This window comes from Leucoraja erinacea, chromosome 31 (genome assembly GCF_028641065.1).
Source record: "Leucoraja erinacea ecotype New England chromosome 31, Leri_hhj_1, whole genome shotgun sequence".
Taxonomy (NCBI): domain Eukaryota; kingdom Metazoa; phylum Chordata; class Chondrichthyes; order Rajiformes; family Rajidae; genus Leucoraja; species Leucoraja erinaceus.
In genome coordinates, this window is record NC_073407.1 from 11,730,586 (window position 1) to 11,754,034 (window position 23,449).

The following is a 23,449-nucleotide window of genomic DNA, read 5'->3' on the forward strand; positions in this document are numbered from 1 at the left end:
TAGATTATCTAAATCAACATGTAGAGGAACCAACGAGAAAGCAAGCTATTTTAGACTGGGTATTGAGTAATGAGGAAGGGTTAGTTATCAGTCTTGTTGTACGTGACCTCTTGGGCAAGAGTGACCATAATATGGTTGAGTTCTTCATTAGGATGGAGAGTGACATTGTTAATTCAGAAACATGGTTCTGAACTTAAAGAAAGGTAACTTTGAGGGTATGAGACGTGAATTGGCCAAGATTGACTGGCAATTAATTCTAAAAGGGTTGACGGTGGATATGCAATGGAAGACATTTAAAGACTGCATGGATGAACTACAAAAAATTGTACATCCCAGTTTGGCAAAAGAATAAATCAGGGAAGGTACTGCATCCGTGGATAACAAGGGAAATCAGGGATAGTATCAAAGCGAAGGATGATGCGCACAAATTAGCCAGAAAAAGCAGCATACCGGAGGACTGGGAGAAATTCAGAGACCAGCAGAGGAGGACAAAGGGCTTAATTAGGAAAGGAAAAATAGATTATGAAAGAAAACTGGCAGGGAACATAAAAACTGACTGCAAAAGGTTTTATAGATATGTGAAAAGAAAGAGATTAGTTAAAACAAATGTAGGTCCCTTGCAGTCAGAAACAGGTGAGTTGATCATGGGGAACAAGGATATGGCAGACCAATTGAATAACTACTTTGGTTCCGTCTTCACTAAGGAAGACATAAATAATCTGCCGGAAAAAGCAGGGGACTGCGGGTCAAAGAAGTTGGAGGAATTGAGTGAAATCCAGGTTAGCTGGGAAGTGGTGTTGGGTAAATTGAATGGATTAAAGGCCGATAAATCCCCAGGGCCAGATAGGCTGCATCCCAGAGTACTTAAGGAAGTAGCTCCAGAAATAGTGGATGTATTAGTAATAATCTTTCAAAACTCTTTAGATTCTTGAGTAGTTCCTGAAGATTGGCGGGTAGCAAACGTAACCCCACTTTTTAAGAAGGGAGGGAGAGAGAAAACGGGGAATTACAGACCAGTTAGTCTAACATCGGTAGTGGGGAAACTGCTAGAGTCAGTTATTAAAGATGGGATAGCAGCACATTTGGAAAGTGGTGAAATCATTGGACAAAGTCAGCATGGATTTACAAAAGGTAAATCATGTCTGACAAATCTTATAGAATTTTTCGAGGATGTAACTAGTAGCGTGGATAGGGGAGAACCAGTGGATGTGGTGTATCTGGACTTCCAGAAGGCTTTCGACAAGGTCCCACATAAGAGATTAGTACACAAACTTAAAGCACACGGCATGGGGGTTCAGTATTGATGTGGATAGAGAACTGGCTGGCAAACAGAAAGCAAAGAGTAGGAGTAAACGGGTCCTTTTCACAATGACAGGCAGTGACTAGTGGGGTACCGCAAGGCTCAGTGCTGGGACCCCAGCTATTTACAATATATATTAATGATCTGGATGAGGGAATTGAAGGCAATATCTCCAAGTCTGCAGATGACACTAAGCTGGGGGGCAGTGTTAGCTGTGAGGAGGATGCTAGAAGACTGCAAGGGGACTTGGATAGGCTGGGTGAGTGGGCAAATGTTTGGCCGATGCAGTATAATGTGGATAAATGTGAGGTTATCCATTTTGGTGGCAAAAACAGGAAAGCAGACTATTATCTAAATGGTGTCCGACTAGGAAAAGGGGAGATGCAGCGAGACCTGGGTGTCATGGTACACCAGTCATTGAAAGTAGGCATGCAGGTGCAGCAGGCAGTGAAGAAAGCGAATGGTATGTTAGCTTTCATAGCAAAAGGATTTGAGTATAGGAGCAGGGAGGTTCTACTGCAGTTAGTACAGGGTCTTGGTGAGACCACACCTGGAGTATTGCGTACAGTTTTGGTCTCCAAATCTGAGGAAGGACATTATTGCCATAGAGGGAGTGCAGAGAAGGTTCACCAGACTGATTCCTGGGATGTCAGGACTGTCTTATGAAGAAAGACTGGATAGACTTGGTTTATACTCTCTAGAATTTAGGAGATTGAGAGGGGATCTTATAGAAACTTACAAAATTCTTAAGGGGTTGGACAGGCTAGTTGCAGGAAGATTGCTCCCGATGTTGGGGAAGTCCAGGACAAGGGGTCACAGCTTAAGGATTAGGGGGAAATCCTTTAAAACCGAGATGAGAAGAACGTTTTTCACACAGAGAGTGGTGAATCTCTGGAACTCTCTGCCACAGAGGGTAGTCGGGGCCAGTTCATTGGCTATATTTAAGAGGGAGTTAGATGTGGCCCTTGTGGCTAAGGGGATCAGGGGGTATGGAGAGAAGGCAGATACGGGATACTGAGTTGGATGATCAGCCATGATCATATTGAATGGCGGTGCAGGCTCGAAGGGCAGAATGGCCTACTCCTGCACCTATTTTCCATGTTTCTATGTTTCTCCCCTACCTCTCTCTCCCCCCCTCTCCCTCTTCTCTCTCTCTTCACTCCCCATCTGTCTCTCCCTTCTCTCTCCACTCACACCCTCTCTCTCTCCCCCTGTCTCCTTCCCCTCTCTCTCTCTCTCTCCACCTCCTTTTGAGAGTCTGTCCCTTCAGCACAGAGACTCGCGGCAGCGGCGCAACGCTTCCGACGCCTCCGACGGCCCGGGACTTGCCTGGGGCTCCATGGCCGGAGCTGCAGCGAGCGACTCGCCAGCCCCGCAAACACTCGCAGCCCGGCAAACACTCACCAGTCCCGGCTCCCCGCAGCTGTTCCCGCCAGTGGTTCTGCTCCCATCCGCCCCTCAGCCCCGGCTCTCCAACACCCGCGGACCATGCAGTTTATCCGAGTTTTTTAATTTTCGTTGATCACAGAATTTCTCACCACAGAGCGTGAGAAATTTCTGATCAGCGTGAGGGCGTGAGAGTTTGCTTGAGGGCGTGAGTCTCTGCACCGCACACAAAGGAAGATCAGTCACTAATTCCTGTTTCCCTCCCATAATCTCATTGTAGTTTGATTTTTAGAAGATAATTGTGTGTTAAATTGATGGGTCTGCTGACAAAACTATTACATAGAATATGGACATGCACAGTACGGGAATAGGCTCATCAGCCTACAATGTCTGTGCTAATCTGTCCAATCTCATCTGCCTGCAGACTATCCATATCACTCCATTCCCTGCAGAGCCATGTACCTATTTAAAAGCCTCTTAAAAGCCATCTTTGTATTGGTTTCCCCCACCACCCCTGACACCTAAAGGTACACAAAATTGCACAAACACCCAACACCCTTTCAGTAAAAACTTTCTCCGCACATCTCCTTTCAACTTTGCCCCTTTCACCTTAAAGCTCCACCCTCAAATCTTTGACCTTTCCTTCCTGGGAAAAGGATTGTCACTATCTACCCTATCTATGCCCCTCATCATTTATATATTTCTGTCAGGTTTCCCCTCAATCTCCGGCATTCCAGAGAAAACAATTCAAGTCCAACCTCTCAATGTAGCTAATACCTTCTAATCCAAGCATCAGGATGTCAGGACTTTCATATGAAGAAAGACTGGATAGACTCGGCTTATACTTGCTAGAATTTAGGAGATTGAGGGGGGATCTTATAGAAACGTACAATGGCCTACACCTGCACCTATTTTTTATGTATCTATGTTCATTCGGGGAAACCTCTTCTGTACCTTCTCCAAAGCCTCGTGACTCTGTATGAAATATTCTTTCATCATGGATACTAAAACACAGTCACTGCTGTACACCCAGATTCAGATTCAATTTTAATTGTCATTGTCAGTGTACAGTACAGAGACAACGAAATGCATTTAGCATCTCCCAGGAAGAGCGACATAGCAAACGATTTGAATAAATAATAATAAGTGTCCGGGGGGGGGGGTGGTGATTGGCAGTCACCGAGGTACGTTGTTTAGTAGAGTGACAGCCGCCGGAAAGAAGCTGTTCCTCGACCTGCTGGTTCAGCAACGGAGAGACCTGTAGCGCCTCCCGGATGGTAGGAGGGTAAACAGTCCATGGTTGGGGTGAGAGCAGTCCTTGGCGATGCTGAGCGCCCTCCGCAGACAGCGCTTGCTTTGGACAGACTCAATGGAGGGGAGCGTGGAACCGGTGATGCGTTGGGCAATTTTCACCACCCTCTGCAATGCCTTCCGGTCGGAGACAGAGCAGTTGCCATACCATACTGTAATGCAGTTGGTAAGGATGCTCTCGATGGTGCAGCGGTAGAAGTTCACCAGGATCTGAGGAGACAGATGGACCTTCTTCAGTCTCCTCAGGAAGAAGAGACGCTGATGAGCCTTCTTGATCAGAGTAGAGGTATTGTGGGTCCAAGAGAGGTCATCGGAGATGTTGACTCCCAGGAACCTGAGGCTAGAAACACGTTCCACCTCCGTCCCGTTAATGTGGATGTGGGTGTGCGTGCCGCCTCGTGTTTCAACTTGGTTATATTTATATTTATGCATTTTATATGTTATAAATTCCACATCTCAATTTTCACCCAGGTTCAAGCACTGATGATGGAAGACTCGTCCTTCAACTCCACCCATCAGCCAGTGAGTGCCAATCATTCCACAGTGGACCCTGGCTGTAAACCTGAGGATACTGGTGTTTTCATTCCCATTTTCCTAAGTTTGGTCTTTTCAACGGGATTCATACTGAACTGTGTCAGCCTGTGGATCTTTTGGTTTTGCATCAAGAAGTGGAGTGCCGGGATGATCCTACAGTTCAATTTGGCTTTAGCCGACGCCGTTATAACTCCTGTCGCACCGCTCATGGTCGCCTACTTCTCAATGGCGCACTGGCCCTTTGGACAGTTTCTCTGCCAGCTGAAGGTCTTCCTATTGAGCACCAACATGTACGGGAGCATCTACTTCTTGGCCCTTATTAGCATCCACCGCTACATCGCTGTTGTGCATTGCACCAAGAAAACTATCTTTAAGGAAGTGAGGTTTGTGAAACTGGTCTGCATCGGCGTGTGGGTCGTTCTCTTTGTCCAAGGATTCCCATTCTTTTTTGTGCTCAAGACCACCGAGACGAACAACTCCATCCAATGCCTGAGCATTCATCAGGACGAGCTGTTGGTGTTGTACTTTGTGTGGAACACAGCCATTGTATTCACCGGTTACATCATCCCATTTGTTGCCGCCGTCGTTTGCTACACCTTACTCGCCCGTTTCATCGTCAAACTGAATACTAATCAACTTAAGAGCCAGCACATGAAGGTCAAGTCCATGCAAATGATAGTGGTGTCCCTGGCAATTTTTATAGTCTGCTTCCTCCCTGTACACGTGTCTCGCACGGTCATGATCACAATCAGGCTCTTTTATCCTGATCGGTGCCAGGAGGTGAACAAAGTGGAACTGGTTTATTACAGGTGCTTAGCGTTGTCGAGCATAAATTGCTGCCTCGACCCTTTATTGTATTTTTTTGCATCGAAAAAATTTCGTTCGTATACGGGCAAAGTGGTGAGTTTCCGAAGATGAAGTGAGAGGGTTTTTTTTTTTCTCCACTTCATTGCTTTTGAAAAAGTAATTGCCCTGAAAAATTAACTCATTCCCTTATACAACGTGTTGGATCTGCAGAGTCCTTCCAACAGTTTCTGCTTTCAATCCAGATATCAACATCTGCAACACTTCATCGCTTGTACTGCTATCTGTGATTAAAGTTTAGCATTATTGAAAGTTACCCAGATTATCTTCTTCTTCTTCTGTCGTATGTCTTTTAGACCTGCAGCTCCGTTGAGGCGAGCCAGGCCAACGTGTCATCGCCCAAGTCAATCAGACCTCGTTCACCATTCGGTGGCCGGTGTTTGGGGCAACTGCATTTCGTTGTTTCTGTACTGTACACTGACAATGACAATTAAAATTGAATCTGAATCTGAATTGAATCTGAACTGGTGACTATGTGCTCCACTGCCTGTGTTGGGTCCCCACACTCGCAGGAAGCGCTGTCCACGAGGCCCCACCTCTTCATCGCTACTCCATAGTGTCCGATGCCTGTCCTCAAGCGGTTGAGGATTGTCCACTGTTTTCGGGGAAGGTCCTGGCCAGGGACGTACATGGGGTCATTGATGTACTGGTGTAGCCTAGATGGGTCCGCTGACTTCCACTGGTCTCCCCATCTCGTCTTGACCCAGGCGGCCTTAGATGCATCAGCCGGTGTTGTGCAGAGCAGCTCTTGGGCTTGCATGGCAAAGGGGTGCCGTGACTTGAGGCCCAGATTATCTAAGTAATTAAGATCGTAAAAGCAAAAAACTTAGCCTGCTCCACCATTTGATCATGGCTGATCTATTTCCCCTCTCAATCCCATTCTCCTGCTTTCTCCCCATAACTTTAGATGCCCTTACCAAACAAAAACAATTGACTGAAGAAGGGTTTCGGCCCGAAACGTTGTCTATTTCCATCGCTCCTTAGATGCTGCTGCGCCCGCTGAGTTTCTCTAGCATTTTTGTTTATCAAAAACATCAATGTCTCGTTTTTAAAATACCCAACGTATTGGCCTCCACAGCAGTCTATGGCAATGTATTCCATAGATTCACCACCCTCTGGCTAAAGAAATTCTTCCTCATTCACATTCAAACATATTCTGCGGACACAGGTTGCTGTATCTCTAGTAACGAAGTTGACAATGTCTGTGAATCTGAAGGGAGCAGGTTAGGTTGCTGGTGCTTGGGAATTTGAACCTCTCTACAGCAGTTTACTTTAGTTTTTGAGATACAGCGCGGAAACAGGCCCTTCAGCCCACCGAGTCCGCACTGACCAGCGATACCCGCACATTAACACTACCCCACACACATATTAGGAATAATTTTTAACAGATACCAAACCAATTAATCTACAAACTGAAAACCCGTACGTCTTTGGGGTGTGGAAGGAATCCAAAGATCTCAGAGAAAACCCACGTGGTCACAGAGAATGTAGAAAATGTGTACAGACAGGATCGAAGGCTGTAGCCAGCAACTCAACTGCTGCGCCAACATGCCGCTCGGTTGATGAGGAGAGGTTTGAGTTCACTCTCCCACTTCCTGAAGTCAACAACCAACTATTTTATCATGCTGATGTTAAGGGCTAAATTGCTGTTCTGATACCATGACACAAGGTTTTTGATATTGTCCTGTGCTCTGTCTCTTTACTCTTATCGATTTGGCAAATGGCAGCGGTATCGTCGGCAAACGTAAAGAAGATTGAGTTGGTGTTGTACTTGGCCAAGCAGTCATGTAAGACAGGGACTGAGCACAGAACTCTCAGGCCACCGGTATCGAGGGTCAGGATGGAGGAAATGTTATGACTAATTCTAGCCGACGAAGGTCTGCTGGTCAGGAAATCCAGAGATCAGTTGCAGGTGGAGTCCCCAAGGTCTAGGAATGGTACCTGATTGGAAAGGCTAATATCGGGTCTAGTACAGGCAAATGGGATTAGAATGTATTATACATCATGGTTGGCATGGGTGAGGTGGGGCCGAAGGGCCTGTTTATGTGCTAAACGATTGTATGATTTATGGCAAAAATAAAACACCATTCTCATACCCAGTTTGCTTACCTGGAGTCCACAAGGTCTAGTCACAAAGCGAATGTTGGGAGGCTAGAAATCGTGGCTTGAAAGTGGAGCATGCAAAAATAAATTAGATCTGCATTTGAAGTCTCCAAGTTAAGAAATCAAGCATGGAGCAGCATCTACGGTTAGAAAAGCATTGTCAATGTTTCTGGTCAAGACCTGAATCCATCAGATATTTTGCACCAGATTCCAGCATCGGGCAGTCTCTTGTGTCTCTATATCCTGCTGTAACCTTTGATAATCTTCCTCCCTCGCCACATCATCACCAATGTCATCCACAAACCTTCTGACCAAACCTCCTATGTTCACGTGGCTAAAGTATATCACCAATGAGCAGGTACACAGCACTGATCTTAGTGGTACCTCATTGGACTTCCAATCAGATCCCCACTCAACCTTCTTACTCCTTATGTTAACCAATGCCCTCTGACCTCAGACGTGGGGAAATGTTTCTTATTATTTATTCTACATCCCTCGTCACTCTGTGTACTTGTGCTTCAAAAAACAGCAGACTGCACAGACTCCCCACGTAATTGAGGTATTTTTGCACTTTCCTCGCCAAGGAGGGAGCTCCTCATTGTAAACCAATCTGTAACATCCACTGTGTGGCACATGGCTAAATGACCATCCTGACCTCCTGAGCGCCACATTGCCTATGTGAGACACCAGTTCCCTATTTCCACTGGCTTGGTGGATTCGTATGTGTGAGATTGAAAATGAAATAACTGGAGTCCCTTACGTTGGAAAAATGTAACACCAGCAGTCGGAGAGATGAACATAGGCAGATTAATTTTCAAGAGTTCTCTTTCAAATTCATTTATTTTTAAAGAGACAAGGAATATGCCAGTGTTAGAAACTTTTTAATATTGCTCTTGTGAAATGCCTACAAGCCTTTAACTATGTTACTTGCACTGTATAAATCTAGGTAACTATTGACAGCGTATGATTAGAATTTTAAAATTAATCTGATGCATTTAGTACACAATACAAATGTTTTTAATTATTTATATATATCAATTAAATTGTGTATAATATGCATTGATTAAAATTTCTTTATATGCCAGATATTTTTTTTCTCCACCTGCTCAACATTTGTCATCAGGATTTCTGCTCCAAAATCTAAAGATACAAATATTGCCATGAAATAGTTCCAATAAACATGTCAGCTTTCCGGTTATAGTTGGAAGGTACAAAGGGGTGCCTGTGAACTACTGTCACGTTTGGCTTTTATTCCTAAATATCCCCAAGATAAATTGACTGAATGACAATTTACCCAACCAACCTCACCACCTCTCAATCTCCCTCACCTCACCCATCTCCACTTGCTCCACCCCATCTCAATTTCCCCCACCCCACTACCTCCCAACTTCTTCCACCCCAGCCCTTCCCAACTTCCCCACCCCACCATCTCTCAACCTCCCTATCCCACCCCATCCCACATGCTCCACCTCACTCAATCCTAACCTCCCCACCCTACCATATCTCCACCTGCCATATCCGCCAACCTCTCGACCCCACCCCACACCATCCCAATCTCCCTCGCCTCACCTCATCCCATCTCAACTTCCCCAACGCACCCTTTCTCTACCTCCCCACCCCAAAACCCTCCATCTCCATCTTCCCCACCCCATCCCACCCCAAACCTCCCACACCCCACCCCACCAGCTCCTCCCCCATCTCACTCTATCCCCACCTCCACCTCCCACACCACACCACCTCTCAATCATACCACACCTCCACATGTTTCACACAATTCGCATGACAATCTGCCTCTGTCAGGGAATTCCCTAGCAATGAATTACCTGGCAGGGAATTCATTGCCTGGACTAGTTAACGATTCGATATATAATGTATTTTAACACTGGTGATTGGACACCACAGGGTGGTACCTCTTTCCTGCAAGAGACTGACTAGATTGAGTAGATTCCAAGATCAACTATACCAGTGTGCAGAAAATACATCGGCTAATCAGTCACGTGTTGAGTATTTTCTGCATTTGTTGAAAAGATTGTAACATGATTTTATTTCTTCTGGCATTTGCTATTATTTCAGTTAACCAAAGGAGAGGGAGCCTTGCCCCTGGATTTTCTCATCCACAGATACTGCTGATATTGACATTGCAATGTATGGAACCTTTGACATTAAAATGAAGCTTGTGGAGGAGTGACCAGTTACTTAGTTAACAAGCTGGAAAGTTCACAGGTTAAGGTATAAAGTTCCGAAGAGTGGGTTGATAGTGATTGAAGTCATACCTTGATGTTTGGAGAATTGGACTACGCAAAAGCAGAATGAGAGATTGCCGAAGAGTCACAGAGTCGTACAGCATGGAAACAGGCACTTAGATAGCAGAAGGCTGTGTCGTCCCGGTCGTCTGGAATGAGGACACGTCTGAGGGTGAGATGTTGGCTGTTCGGAACTCAGAGAAGGAGAAATTATTTTCAGCAAGTGGTTGGAATAATTTATCTCAGCGGATGCATGTGCTCAGTGGTTGAGCGGACTCAAGGCTGAGGTTTTGGCATTACGAGAATCAAAGGTTTAGAGGTTTGGTTACTTCTCTTTTGAATGAGCATGTTTGATCTTGTTTCTATTTCTTAACATCTCGGGCACTTAGGATTAACAGGTAGCAAGCAATACAACATGTAGGTGAAATTTGTGAAGATTAATTGTTTTTTTTATCATACAGCACTGTCCCGACGTTTCTAAACCTATTTAAAATACAATATTGCAAAGTGTGAGCATTCTGAGACCAGAGGGTTCTTGGTGTACAATCCCTAGATCCTTAGAGACGGCACCACTGGCAGATGAAGAAGGCATTCAAGATGATTGCCTTCATTCTCCGAGGCACAGAATATAACAGCACAGAAATCATGCCACAATGTTATAAAACTTTAGTTAGGCCACAGTTAATTCATGTTGTTTGCAGTTCTGGTTGAGGGGGATTCACCGCCTGGGGGGGAATGTTTGAATTTTGTAGGGAAAGATTGAATAGGCGGGGTTGTTTTCCGTAGAGTAACGAAGGTTAAGGGGACGTGCTAGAAGTATATAAGATTGTGAGAAGCATTGATAGGATGGACTTTTGGAATTTTCTCTTGTAACAAAAATGTCTAAATAAAGATACATCATGGAAACGGGCCCTTCAGCCCTCTGAGTCCACGCTGACAATCAATTACTCGTTCACACTAGTTCTATGTTATCCCACTTTCTCATCCACTGCCTACACACTAGGGGCAATTTACAGACACCAATTAACCTACAAACCCGCACGTCTTTGGGATGTGGGAGGAAACCAGAGCAATCGGAAGAAACCCTTGCAAACTCCACACAGTTAGCAGTCGAGGCCGGGATCAAACCTGGGTCTCTGGCGCTGTGAGACAGCAGCTCTACCAGCTGCACCACTGTGCTGCCCAGATGACATATCTTTAGATTCGGATTCAGATTCAGATTCAATTTTAATTGTCATTGTCAGTGTACAGTACAGAGACAACGAAATGCATTTAGCATCTCCCTGGAAGAGCGACATAGCAAACGATGTGAATAAATAATAATAAGTGTCCGGGGGGGGGGTGGTGATTGGCAGTCACCGAGGTACGTTGTTGAGTAGAGTGACAGCCGCCGGAAAGAAGCTGTTCCTCGACCTGCTGGTTCGGCAACGGAGAGACCTGTAGCGCCTCCCGGATGGTAGGAGGGTAAACAGTCCATGGTTGAGGTGAGAGTAGTCCTTGGCGATGCTGAGCGCCCTCCGCAGACAGCGCTTGCTTTGGACAGACTCAATGGAGGGGAGCGAGGAACCAGTGATGTGTTGGGCAATTTTCACCACCCTCTGCAATGCCTTCCGGTCGGAGACAGAGCAGTTGCCATACCATACTGTGATGCAGTTGGTAAGGATGCTCTCGATGGTGCAGCGGTAGAAGTTCACCAGGATCTGAGGAGACAGATGGACATGACAAGTGAGAATTAAATGGAATCTGAGAATGTTTTTTCATTCAGAGGATGAAAATATCAAAAGGAACTGTAGATGCTGGTTTATGCCGAAGATAGACCCAAAGTGCTGAAGTAACTCAGACAGAAGGTCAGGCAGAATCTCTGGAGAAATAGGATGGGTGACGTTTCCTGTTGGGATCCTTCTTCGGACTGTTATTCTTTGAGAAGATTTTGCTGTGGACCAGACAAAATGTGTAGGACAGGACTGCAGATGCTGATTTATACAGAAGATGGACTCAAAGAGCTTGAGTAACTCAACAGGCCAGGCAGCATATCTGGAGAAAAGGAATGGGTGACATTTCGGATCAGAACCCCTCTTCACACTGGACTGGTTATAATCTGGGCTGGGTGATGCTGACAGATACATTCACAAGAGTAGATGAACTCTTGAATTGAGACTACATATCAAATGGTGGCAAATGGGAATAGTGTAGATACGTACATGATGGGTGTCAATCATGACGGGAAGAAGGCAGGAGAATGGGGTTGAGAGGGAAAAATCAGTCATGATCAAATGGTAGAGCAGAGTCAATAGGTCAAATGGCCTATTTCTGCTCCTATATCTTATGGGCATTTAGAACGGAGATGAGGAAAAACTTTTTCACTCAGAGAGTTGTGAATCTGGAATTCTCTGCCTCAGAAGGCAGTGGAGGCCGATTCTCTGGATGCTTTCAAGAGGGAGCTAGATAGAGCTCTTAAAGATAGCGGAGTCAAGGGATATGGGAAGAAGGCAGGAACGGGGTACTGATTGTGGATGATCGGCCATGATCACAGTGAATAGCGGTGCTGGCTCGAAGGGCCGAATGGCCTACTCCTGCACCTATTGTCTATTGTCTATTGACATCTCAGTGCTTTACAACCAATTGAGTACTTTTGAAATGTAGCTAACATTATATTTTTTATTCACATCATGTCAACCACCTACTGAATCATACCACGATCACTTCCCTTTCAGCACTAGTATTCTATGTTTCCGTCCAAAAGCTTGCACAACAGGATATACTGAATGATATCAAAGAGCTGAGAAATGCCTTTGCATGGCTCTTCTGAGGGTTCTGACAATAAGAACTGCTGTAGAAGCAAACTGACTGTAAGACCAATGCAAGATAACCAGCCCTGGTTTCAATAACACCAAAACAGCATCTATGAAGACTTTTAAAAACTGCACAACATCAAACTTCACATATTTTGTCTGCTAGTATGGTAATTAATCATATTTGAGAACAGAGAAATTGTTATTGGATTTTGTTCATTCTTCAAATAAAAAGAATGCTGGCTTTCATATTGTGGGCAATATTTCAGAATTTCTAATGAACCTAAAGAGAGTAATAAAACATTCCATTCATGGGATTTTGACATTTAAATGTTTTTTTTAATTTATACTTTGCATTTGAAGGCATTCAAGTTAATAAGAGAGTTATCGTTCATGAAACTATTTTCTGTTTTAGTTTAGTTTGGAGATACAGCATACAAACAAAAGCTTTGGCCCAGCGAGTCCATGGTGACTATTGATCATCAGTTCACACTAGTTCTATGTTATCTTCAAATCCAGTGTTAAAACACATTTGTACTCCCTGGCTTTTGACCATGCCTGAGACTTTGCTTCTGTTTTTATTGTTTTTAATGTTTCTTTATTTTACATGTCTTTTCCTACTATTTCTTTTGATTGTTATTTTTGGTGTGTATTAACTTTTTTGTCAATGATTAGTGATGTACAGCACTTTGTTGCAGCTATGATTGTTTTTAAAGTGCTCTATAAATAAAATTATTATTATTATTATTATTATTATTATTATCCCACTTTCACATGCACTCCGTACACATCAGGGACAATTTACTGAGGACAATTAACCTATCTTTGGAATGTGGGAGGAAATCGGAGCATCGGAAACCAATGCATTACGGGGACAACTTACAAACTCCACATTGGCAGTACCCGAGGTCAGAATCGAACCCAGGTTTCCTGCATTGTGGGGCAGCAGCTCGACCAGCTGTGCCACCCACTGTTAAAAATCAATTTGGAGAACTTGAATACTGACTGCTCACTTGACCTTGTGATCTGCTCATGTGACCTTGAGGTGACTGACAATTAGTTGACAAAACTTGTAGACCTGCTCCCGAAGCCTCACGAGCCAAAGCCTCAGCACTTACCCTTATGACTTGGAAATGCATTGTCCATTCCTTCATTATCTCTGGAAGAAATTCCATGAGCTCCCAATCCAGACTGAAGGAACTGTAGACGTTCACAAGAGTAGTCTGCTACACCATCTCAGGGGCACTTGGAGAAGGACAATAGAAAGGCAGCAACACCTTCACCCTGAAAAAGTAAGTCAAGAAAAATCATTTCCTGAACATCACCCAAATCAACCTGCCTTCTATTGGCTCCATTTATACTTCACCTTGCCTCGGCAAGGCCACCAGCATAATCAAGGATGAGTCTCACCCCGGTCACTCCCTCTTCTCTCCTCTCCCATCAGACAGGAGGTACAGAAGTATGAAAACGCACACCTCCAGATTCAGGGACAGTTTCTTCCCAGCAGTTATCAGGCAAATGAACCATCCTATCACCAACTAGAGACCTATCATCTACCTCATTGGAGACCCTCGGACTACCTGTAAACGGACTTTACTGGACTTTACCTTGCACTAGACTTTATTCCCTTTATTCTGTATCTGTACACTGTGGACGGTTTGATTGTAATCATGTATAGTCTTTCCGCCGACTGGGTTGCACACAATAAAAAAGATTTTCACTGTTCCTCGGTACACGTGACAATGGTAAACTAAACCAAACTAAAATATTCAATTTGAATTCAGTGATTTGAAGTAGGTTGCAAAAACTTCACCCACACGACCGCTGTCACATTGAAATAATTACTGTGAGTTACTGGGTTCTAAAGCTTTCACTTTTCTTCTGAACAGCATTCAGCAGATGGCCAAAAAAAACAGTGAATTCCCCACCGAGAGCAGAACTAAACTTTCACTTGGTGACGTCATGATACCCCCTCCTTTAGATCACTGCAGATTTTTCAAGGGATCTCGCTGGTCATTAGTTTAGCCAATTGTCGGAGATACCGGCAAGATCTGGGTGTGATGGCACAGACGCAGATCATTCAGTCAGTGGATCCCAATTGATTATCTGTCAGGTTTCCATTTGCAAGGCGACATTTAATCCCACCCCACCTGCTCTCCAGCTCCCCACTCCCTGCCTGGTGAACCCTTCATGCAGATCCTCTGAAGCCCACATCCCAACAACTTTACAACATGCTACGGGCAAAGTAGCTCCAGTGGGATGTACACAAAACAATGGAAATGCTGGATGCTCTTCCTTATACAGATAGAGTCATAGAATCATTCAGCATGGAAACAGGCCCTTCAGCCCAACTTGCCCATGCGGACCAAGATGTTCCATCTATGCTGGTCCCACCTACCTGCATTTTGCCCATATTCCTCTAAATCTTTCCTATCCATGTACCTATCCAAATGTATTTTAATTGTTATAGTACCTGCCCTAACTACCTCCTTTGGCATCTTGGTCCCACACACCCACCACACTTTGTATGAAAATGTTGCCCCTCAGGTTCCTTTAAAATCTTTCCACTCTCACCGTAAGTGCATATTCTCTGCTTCTTGACTCCCTTATGGCCCTGTCCCACGATGCGAGTTCATTCAAGAGCTCTCCCGAGTTTAAAAAAAAAAATCAAAAACAAGGTAAGCACGAAGAATGAACGTGGCGGGTACGTCGGAGCTCGGGGACATCTCTTAGCGGCTCGTAACACTAACGGCAGGTACTCGGAAAGCCTCGCTTATGGCAGGTAAGCTCGGGAAGACTCGTGAAGATTTTTCAACATGTTGGAAAATGTCCATGAGAGCCTCGAGTGCCGACGAGCGGCCATTACCGTAAATCTCTGAGTTCGAATCAGGGCAAACTCGGGAGAGCTCTTGGAATGAACTCATACAGTGGGACAGGGCTTTAATTCTGTGTAAAAGACTGTGCATTCAATTCCCCTCATGGTTTTATACACCTCTATAAGATCACCCCTCAGCCTCTTGCGCTCTGAGGAATAAAGTCCTAGGCTGCCCAACCTTTCCCATGAATCATAGACAATAGGTGCAGGAGTAGGCCATTCGGCCCTTCGAGCCAGCACCGCCATTCAATGTGATCATGGCTGATCATCCCCAATCAGTACCCCGTTCCTGCCTTCTCCCCATATCCCCTGACTCCGTTATCTTTAAGAGCCCTATCTAGTTCTTGCTGAACACCGCTGCACCACGGCAAAAGCAGAAGCTAGATTCAGACCATTATGTGAAACTAAATTTTAGTATTTATATGTCCTCTTGTTGTTGACAATAATAGAGTTGTCACTGTTCCTTGTGTATTCACACAGCCCTCCCACTCCACATCTCTTTTCATATCTCTGAGCCAGAGGCAATACCAGAGTTCACATCAAAAAGTAACGTTCAGTTACAGATGGAAATGAATGCAGAGCGACATACAAATATCCAAGCTTAAGGTATGTTGATACTACTAAAAAATAAGCAGTTCATCCAACTTTATCCTTGGTGAAGTTTCGTGTTAGATGACGGCCGAATGTAAACATTAACTGCAAATGTACTTTACAAGGTCCATACAAATTGAATAGAAAATGCCATTCAGCAGTCTGGGCTAACTTTATCAGTCGATATGATCATAACTGATCCTTTATCTGGGTACTCTAATCCTATTCTCTTCCAATGTACCTTAAAGCCTTTATGTCTAGAAATCGATCTATTTTCCACTTAAATTTGTTCAGTGACTTGACATGCATGATCTTCTGTGCTAGACAATTCCACAGGTTCACCTCTATGTGAAGATATTTCTCCTCTTCCCGGTCCTAAATGCCTTACCCTGTATTCTCACACCTGGTCTGGAAGCCACAAGCGGGGGTTACATCCTCTCAGCACACAGCCTTTCAGACCCTATTAGTTTTTTTCTTTCGATGCTGGATATCTAAAACAGAACAGAAAATTCTGGAAATGTCCAGCAGGGGTCTCCAACTCCATTCATCTTCACACGCATGTCCCAGTCCTGTCAGAATGTTGTACATTTCAATGGGAAATTTCATTCATATTTCAATTCCTCTCACTGTTCAAAACTCTAGCAAAGACATATCTAGTCAATTCAAAGTCTGAAGTAGGTGATCCGGCTTGGGGCTGGAACGGTGCTCCGGTGGCTGGGACGGCGTTCTGGCGGCGGTGTCCAGAGTCCTGGGTTCAGCCTCGGGCCAGCGGCCGCGTCCGCTGGACTGGAGGGCGGCAGCTTCGACCACCCCGGGCCGCGGTGTTTGAGCCGGCCCGTTTGCGGGGTTCGGTGAGCCGCGGGACTGTTTATGCCATCGCCCGGTGGGGAATCGCCTCAGCGCAGAGGGAGAAGAGGAGGGAAGAGACAGTAACCCTAAGATTTTTGCCTCCACCACAGTGAGGAGGTGCTTGGAGGATACACTGTGGTGGATGTTAATTTGTGTTTATTGTTGTTATTATTGTATGATTGTATGTATGACTGCAGGCACAAAATTTTGGTCAGACCGTAAGGTCTGAATGACAATAAAGGTATTCAATTAAAAAAAAAAAAAAAATCAATCCAAAATGTCACGTATCCATTTGCTCCAGAGATCCTGCCTGACCGCTGAGTTACTCCAACACTTTGTGTCAATCTCTAGTCAATTCTTCATGGTCTTCATAGTTATTCTTCTAGTCTATGTCCCGGCACTCCTCCATTGTCAGAGTGAGGCCAAACGTAAATTGGAGGAACAGCATCTCATATTTCGCTTGGGCGACTTACAACCCAGCGGTATAATTTTGGATTTCTCTGACTTCAAGTAACCTCTGCATTCCCTTACTCTCCGTCCATCCCACACCCTAGTCGTCAGACTATTCTTACTAACATCCAGTAAAAAAAATAACTCATTGTGATTGAAATCTTGAAAGAAAGTTGAAGAGATTTAGCTGCAAAATGACTGCCCACATTTCTGGGCTATGGCACAAATCCTTCTTTAGTCTGAGGGTGGTGAATCTGTAGAATTCAATGAGGAGGCCAACTCAATGGATATTTGTAAGTCTGAGATTGACAGATTCCTGATTAATATGGGTGTCAAGGGTTATGGGGAGAAGGCAGGAGAATGCGGTTAAGTGGAAAATATAGATCAGCCATGATTAAATGGCAGAGTGGACGATGGGCCGAATGGACTAATTCTGCTCCTAGAGCTAATTAACATGAAATATTTAGTGAGGTGGAAGAATTATGAAATGTTGAGAGATATTACAGTTTAATCTCATTGCACTGTGTATGTATTACATAAACCACCTCAACCCCCGACTAATTATAAGCAGAAGCAGAAAATAGGTTCCCAATCTCAGATCCTCATGTAACACATATGACTGTTGCTCAGAATTAGTCAGATGTTTCCATTGAGGGAAGTTCAGTGAAACCCCCTCTGGATTGCTGCTCTGCCCCTTTCCTGAGGAGGTCACATGCTGACCACCTTCAGGCAGTAGCAGAGTGTTGAAGTCCCTTCTGATATTCCAACAATCTAAGTTCACAACCCTATTGTCCCAGTACCTCTTGGTTACGGACAATAGGGTTACACTGCCAGATTATGGCATTAGAAACAGATACATCAAGGGTTCCCTCTCCCGGTGTTTCTAAATGAGAAGTCAAACAGAACTGTGCATCTAATAGTTTTTTTTCTCTTCCAGCCATGGAATCAATTGTTTCACTTCTTTATTGTTATTAAGGGTATTAAACATTCATCACAAAAAGAGAAGCAAATTGGGATTGAAAATTAATATCAAGCGACACACTTACTTTGATATTGAACTTTACAACAAATGTCCATCGCGAGCAAGGGACTGTTTTTGAGCCAACTCAACCCAAACACTACAAACACATAAATTCAACAAATCCCTTGTTCAAAATGAGCCTTCCCCTATCACCCTCCACCTTGCAGCTCGTCAACCAAGGGACTACCTTTCAGTGGTCTAGCCAGAGAAAGCAGGGAGGCTGATCACAAAATTAAAGTTCCCATTTTGTTCATTCCTTCCACTGATACATTGACCAAAGGGCCTGATTCCATGTTGTATCTCTAAGGCAGTTTTGTTTAGTGTTTTCTTAGTTTGGTTTAGTTTAGTTTATTGTCACATGTACAGAGGTACTGTGAACAGTTTTATTGTTGCAAGCTATCTAGTCAATGGAAAGGCTATGCATAATTACAATCAAATAGTCCGCGGTGTAACAGATGCAGGATAAAGGGAAAAATGTTTAGTGCAAAATAAAGTTGAGTAAAGTTTGATTAAAGATAGTCCCAGGATCTCCAATGAGGTAGATGGTAGGTGAGATGGATCGCTCTCTAGTTGGTGATAGGATGGTTCAGTTGCCTGATAACAGCTGGGAAGAAACAGTCCCTGAATCCGGAGGTGTGCATTTTCACACTTCTATTCCTCTTACCTGATAGGAGTGGGGAGAAGAGGGAGTGTTACTCGTCCTGGATTATGCTGCTGGCTTTGCCGAGGCAGCGTGAAGTGTAAATGGAGTCAATGGAAGAGAGGTTGGTTTGTGTGATGGTCTGGGCTTCGTCCACAATTCTCTGCAATTTCTTGCAGTCTTGGATGGAGCAGTTTCCAAACCATGCAAACAAAGTATACGATAACGTATATGCAATCAAAACCATTAAATGAAAACTGTTACCAATATATTGCTTCTATTGCGACATTGGTCTCCTGTTCACATGGACACATGGTGAATCTGCCTCACTAACATCCAACATTCTGCAGTAACGCTATGCAGTCACAGAGCGGTGCTGTAGTTTCAAATTAAACGGCATGTTTATCAAAGCTTGCAAACCTCGAGATCCAGACTTTCCAGCAAAGCACAGCTGAAAGGTGGATTTCAATAACCTTTAGTGGACAAGAAAATACAAAATACTGCAGTCGCTGGAAACCCAAAATAAAAATCTGGAGACAAGTGAAATCAACTTTTAAACTAAGAAATGTATCTCTTATTTCACCAATAGCCAATAACCCTTTGTTCAAGCCATCTATTATAGATAAAACGTTTACCTATTGGGAAAGACTAGGAATCAAAAAACTTATGAGATGGGAACTGTTCTCTCATTTCAAGAATTACAGTCGAAATATCACCTGAAAGGTAATCAATATTTCAGATATCTTCAAATTCGAGACTATCTGAAAACATATACCCAAGACTACCAAACTTTGCTGCCAGATATACTAGACAAATGTATGAATAGAAATTCGGAGTCAAACAAGTTAACATCATATTTGTATAACACCCTTTTAAATATAGAAATCCCATCGTCAGAAGCAATTAGAAGAGCCTGGGAAGAGGAACTAGGCCTAAAAATTCTAAAAGACAGAAGGGAAGAAAACCTTTTATATATACATAATTGTTCGATTAACGTTACACATTCGTTAATTCAATTTTAAATACAGCATAGAGTCTACTATTCAAAGTCTAAACTGAATAAGATCTTTCCAAATGTATCTCCTATTTGTGATAAATGTCGCCTTCAGGAAGCAACTATAACACATTCCTTCGCCTCTTGCATAAAATGACATAATTTTTGGAGAGGAAGTTTTGAAATTTTCTCAAAAACATTAAAAACAAAATTGGACCCAGACACGGAATTGATTATTCTAGGTACGTCAGAAGCCTGCTTTGAGCTATCATTATTTCAAAGACGTTTCCTCAATTATGGCCTGATAACGGCGAAAAAAATAATATTCAAATTTTGGAAACATACATCTGTCCCTACTCTTAAAATGTGGATTACAAACATGTCTGAGACGCTACATCTTGAAAATATTAGACTTGGCTTAACAGAAAAACCAGAGCATTTTTCGGAGACATGGGCGCCATTCATTGATTTACTACAAGGATAGTATGGTGCAACACAATTTTGGAGTTAAATCTAATTACGGGTTGGGTGATGGGTGGGGAGGGAAGCGAGGCAGGTATATCATCACTTTTTTTTTTCTTTCTGTTATTGTCTTGTTATTTTTCTATGTCTTCCTTATTTATTTTACTTACTCACTGTTTGGCTGCACCACTTTGATAGTCTAGGGGTTTTATTCTTGCACGTTCCACTTTTGCTCTCTCTTGCTTTTTCTCTCTTCTTTTCTCTTAACTATAGCTAAAAGTCAAAGTTGAAGCCGTACAATAACTGTACATGTCATATGCCGCTGGTTATATTTTTGTACACTTGCTTCTAATAAATTAAAAAAAAATGTTTTTAATGAAAATTAAAAAATGGAAGAGGCTGGAGACATTTTGCAGATCCGGCAATATTTGTGGAAAGAGAAACAAGAATACTTTAAGTCAAAGACCCTTCATCAGACACTGAAATGTTGATTCTGTTTCTCTTCTCACAGATGCTGCCCGAACTGCCAAATATTTCCACCATCTTCTATCTTCACCCTAATGTATGTTGTACAAGAATGTAGTTAAATCCGAAGGTGCCATTGGTCAGCAGGACTGAAGTTTCCACATTGAACTGCAGTGGGTAAGGCTTGAAAGAGCTAATAGTCAAATCTAATAGTCAAATCTAAAATGGAGTCGTTCTTCTACAAAAGCATAGGCTAGTAGAACAAAAGAGTGGCTCGGTGCCAAGTCTAAATTACTTTGTACTTTATATGAAACACAATATGCAGGACAGGATGTCTTTTCAATAAAGACATTAAGATGGCAGCCTGCAGTAATAACAAGTGCTTCTTCTAGGCCATAAAGAAGTCAAGATTGAAAAAAATAGCTGACGCTCCAGACGTAAGTAATAACTTGTCATTGGATGAGTTCGATTTGGACCCAGCTTTCCTATATTGTGAAAGGCTACAGAATCTTTCAGTCATGCCATATTCAGACTTGGTAAGAGTGTTTTACTGATAAGAAAAATGTATAATTGTGCTAACTCGCCTTTGTTTTGTGAGTGGGAGCACGAGAAGCACTGGGTAATGTTTGTGCTCATTGTAATCTTGCCACTTCCGTCTGACGAATTAACTAAAGATTGCCATGTTCTACCTTCAACGTTTGTTGCTCTCTGCTTTTTAAGAAACGAACTTTCACAGGCTGTGTGTGCAACCCTCCTTAGAAGGGATGGGATGGAATACTTTATGGAATGGAATACTCTATTGTCACATGTGACAAGACACAGTGACATTCTTTGCAAATAGTCGCCACATTCGGCACTGACAAAGTTACAAAATATCCCTCACATTCACGCTGGTTCCCCCATGCCAGGTCCCCATTTGTTCTTCCCCCCCACCCCTCCGTCTCCATCACGGCGCTCCATCCACTCCAGGTCTTCCAGTTTCCCCCCCCCCCCCCCCCTCACACATATATATATATATTTATACCCAAGTGCTTGAAGCTCTTGACGTGGCATTTTTGCTCCCTGTGACACCATCAACATATTCCTACTGCTCCAACACCACAAAACCACCTCCCTTAAATGAGATTACTTCTGACAGACAAATCGCCATTACCGTTACCCCCATGCTCCCAACATCTCATCCCTGATCCTCCCCCACCCCACTACCCCACCGTTAGAATCAGAGAAAATATACAATAGTCCACTTGAAGAGCTCTCCGGTCTAACACCCCCTCCCAGCACATATAGAACATAGAACAGTCCAACATAGGAACAGGCCTTTTGGCCCACAATGTCTGTGCCAAATGCAATGCCAAATTAAACTAATCTCTGCCTTCACGTGATCCATATCACCTCCATATCACCTTGTTTCAACTATCTCTTAAACGCCACAGTTGTATGTGCCTCCACCACCATCCCTGACTGTGCGTCCCAGGCACCCACCCTCTTTTTTTAAAAAAAGCTTGCCCTGCACAATTCTTTTAAACTTTTCCCCTCTTACCTTAAAGTTATGCCCTCTATCCCTTCATGTTTTTGGCCTGGGATACAAGTTGGTACTGCAGGTAAAGCAGCGGTTCCCTTGGGTTTTTAGCGGGCTGTATTTGGTGCTTGCAATAGACAATAGGTGCAGCAATAGGCCATTCTGCCCTTCGAGCCAGCACCGCCATTCAATGTGATCATGGCTGATTATCCGCAATCAGTACCCCATGCCAGCCTTTTCCCCATATCCCCTGACTCCATTATCCTTATTTTCTGTTATTCAATTTGGATGCAATTCAAACCTAAACAAATTACAAAAAATACCTCGAGTAATTGACTCAGTGTGGCAACAAGCCCTTCGACCCAACTTGCCCACACCGGCCAACATGTCCCAGCTACATTAGTCCCACCTGTCTGTGCTTGTTTCATATCGCTCCAAACCATGTACCTGTCTAACTGGTTCTTAAACATTGGGATAGTCCCAGCCTCAACTACCTTCTCTGGCTGTTTGTTCCATAAACCCACCACCCTTTGTGTAAAAAAGTTACCCCTCAAATCGCTATTAAATCGTTTCCCCTTCCACTTCAACCTATGTCCTCTGGTCCTCGATTCCCCTACTCTGGGCAAGAGATTCTGCGCATCTACCCGATCTGTTTATCTCATGATTTTATACACCTCTATAAGATCACCATTCATCCTCCTGCGCTCCAAGGAAGAGACCCAGCCTACTCAACCTCTCCCTATAGCTCAGACTCTCTTGTCCTGGCAACATCCTCGTAAATCTTCTCTGAACCCTTTCAAGCTTGACACTATCTTTCCTATAACATGGTGCCCAGAACTGAACACAATACTCTAAATGCGGTCTCACCGACATCTTATTCAACTGCAACAAGACCTCCCAGCTTCTATACTCAATACTCTGACTGATGAAGGCCAATGTGCCAAGAACGTTTTTGAAGGCTTGCTCGCAGGGTTAGTTGCGCTTCACACTGATACACTTAGTCTCATAAGCTGCTAATTTTCCCATTTGGATTTTCCCATTGCATTTAAT

The 23,449-nt window shown here is 43.7% G+C and overlaps 2 protein-coding genes and 1 long non-coding RNA gene across 3 annotated transcripts in view; 2 read left to right on the forward strand and 1 right to left on the reverse strand.

The window, feature by feature from the left end:
• The first annotated feature begins 4,053 nt into the window (after positions 1-4,053).
• LOC129711922 (P2Y purinoceptor 4) lies at positions 4,054-5,651 on the forward strand. Its single transcript, XM_055659951.1, has one exon. It carries the CDS (start codon positions 4,220-4,222, stop codon positions 5,447-5,449), a length of 1,230 nt encoding a protein of 409 aa, XP_055515926.1. The 5' UTR covers positions 4,054-4,219; the 3' UTR covers positions 5,450-5,651.
• Positions 5,652-6,020: 369 nt separating this feature from the next.
• The window catches only part of LOC129711920 (histone-lysine N-methyltransferase EHMT1-like), a 243,372-nt gene continuing 225,943 nt past the window's right edge, over positions 6,021-23,449 (forward strand). Inside the window, exon 1 of the mRNA XM_055659945.1 lies at positions 6,021-6,030. The gene's annotated coding sequence lies outside the window, so the exon portion shown is untranslated. The remainder of the gene's footprint in view (positions 6,031-23,449) is intronic.
• The window catches only part of LOC129711924 (uncharacterized), a 33,775-nt gene continuing 20,303 nt past the window's right edge, over positions 9,978-23,449 (reverse strand). The window contains exons 2-3 of the long non-coding RNA XR_008725959.1: positions 13,652-13,817; positions 9,978-11,441 (exon numbers count right to left, since the gene is read on the reverse strand). This is a non-coding gene — a long non-coding RNA (uncharacterized LOC129711924). The remainder of the gene's footprint in view (positions 11,442-13,651; positions 13,818-23,449) is intronic.

What these genes read in the sequence shown, in the direction of transcription:
- LOC129711922 (XM_055659951.1), top strand. Translation starts at nt 4,220, where the DNA reads ATGGACCTTCTTCAGTCTCCTCAGGAAGAAGAGACGCTGATGAGCCTT.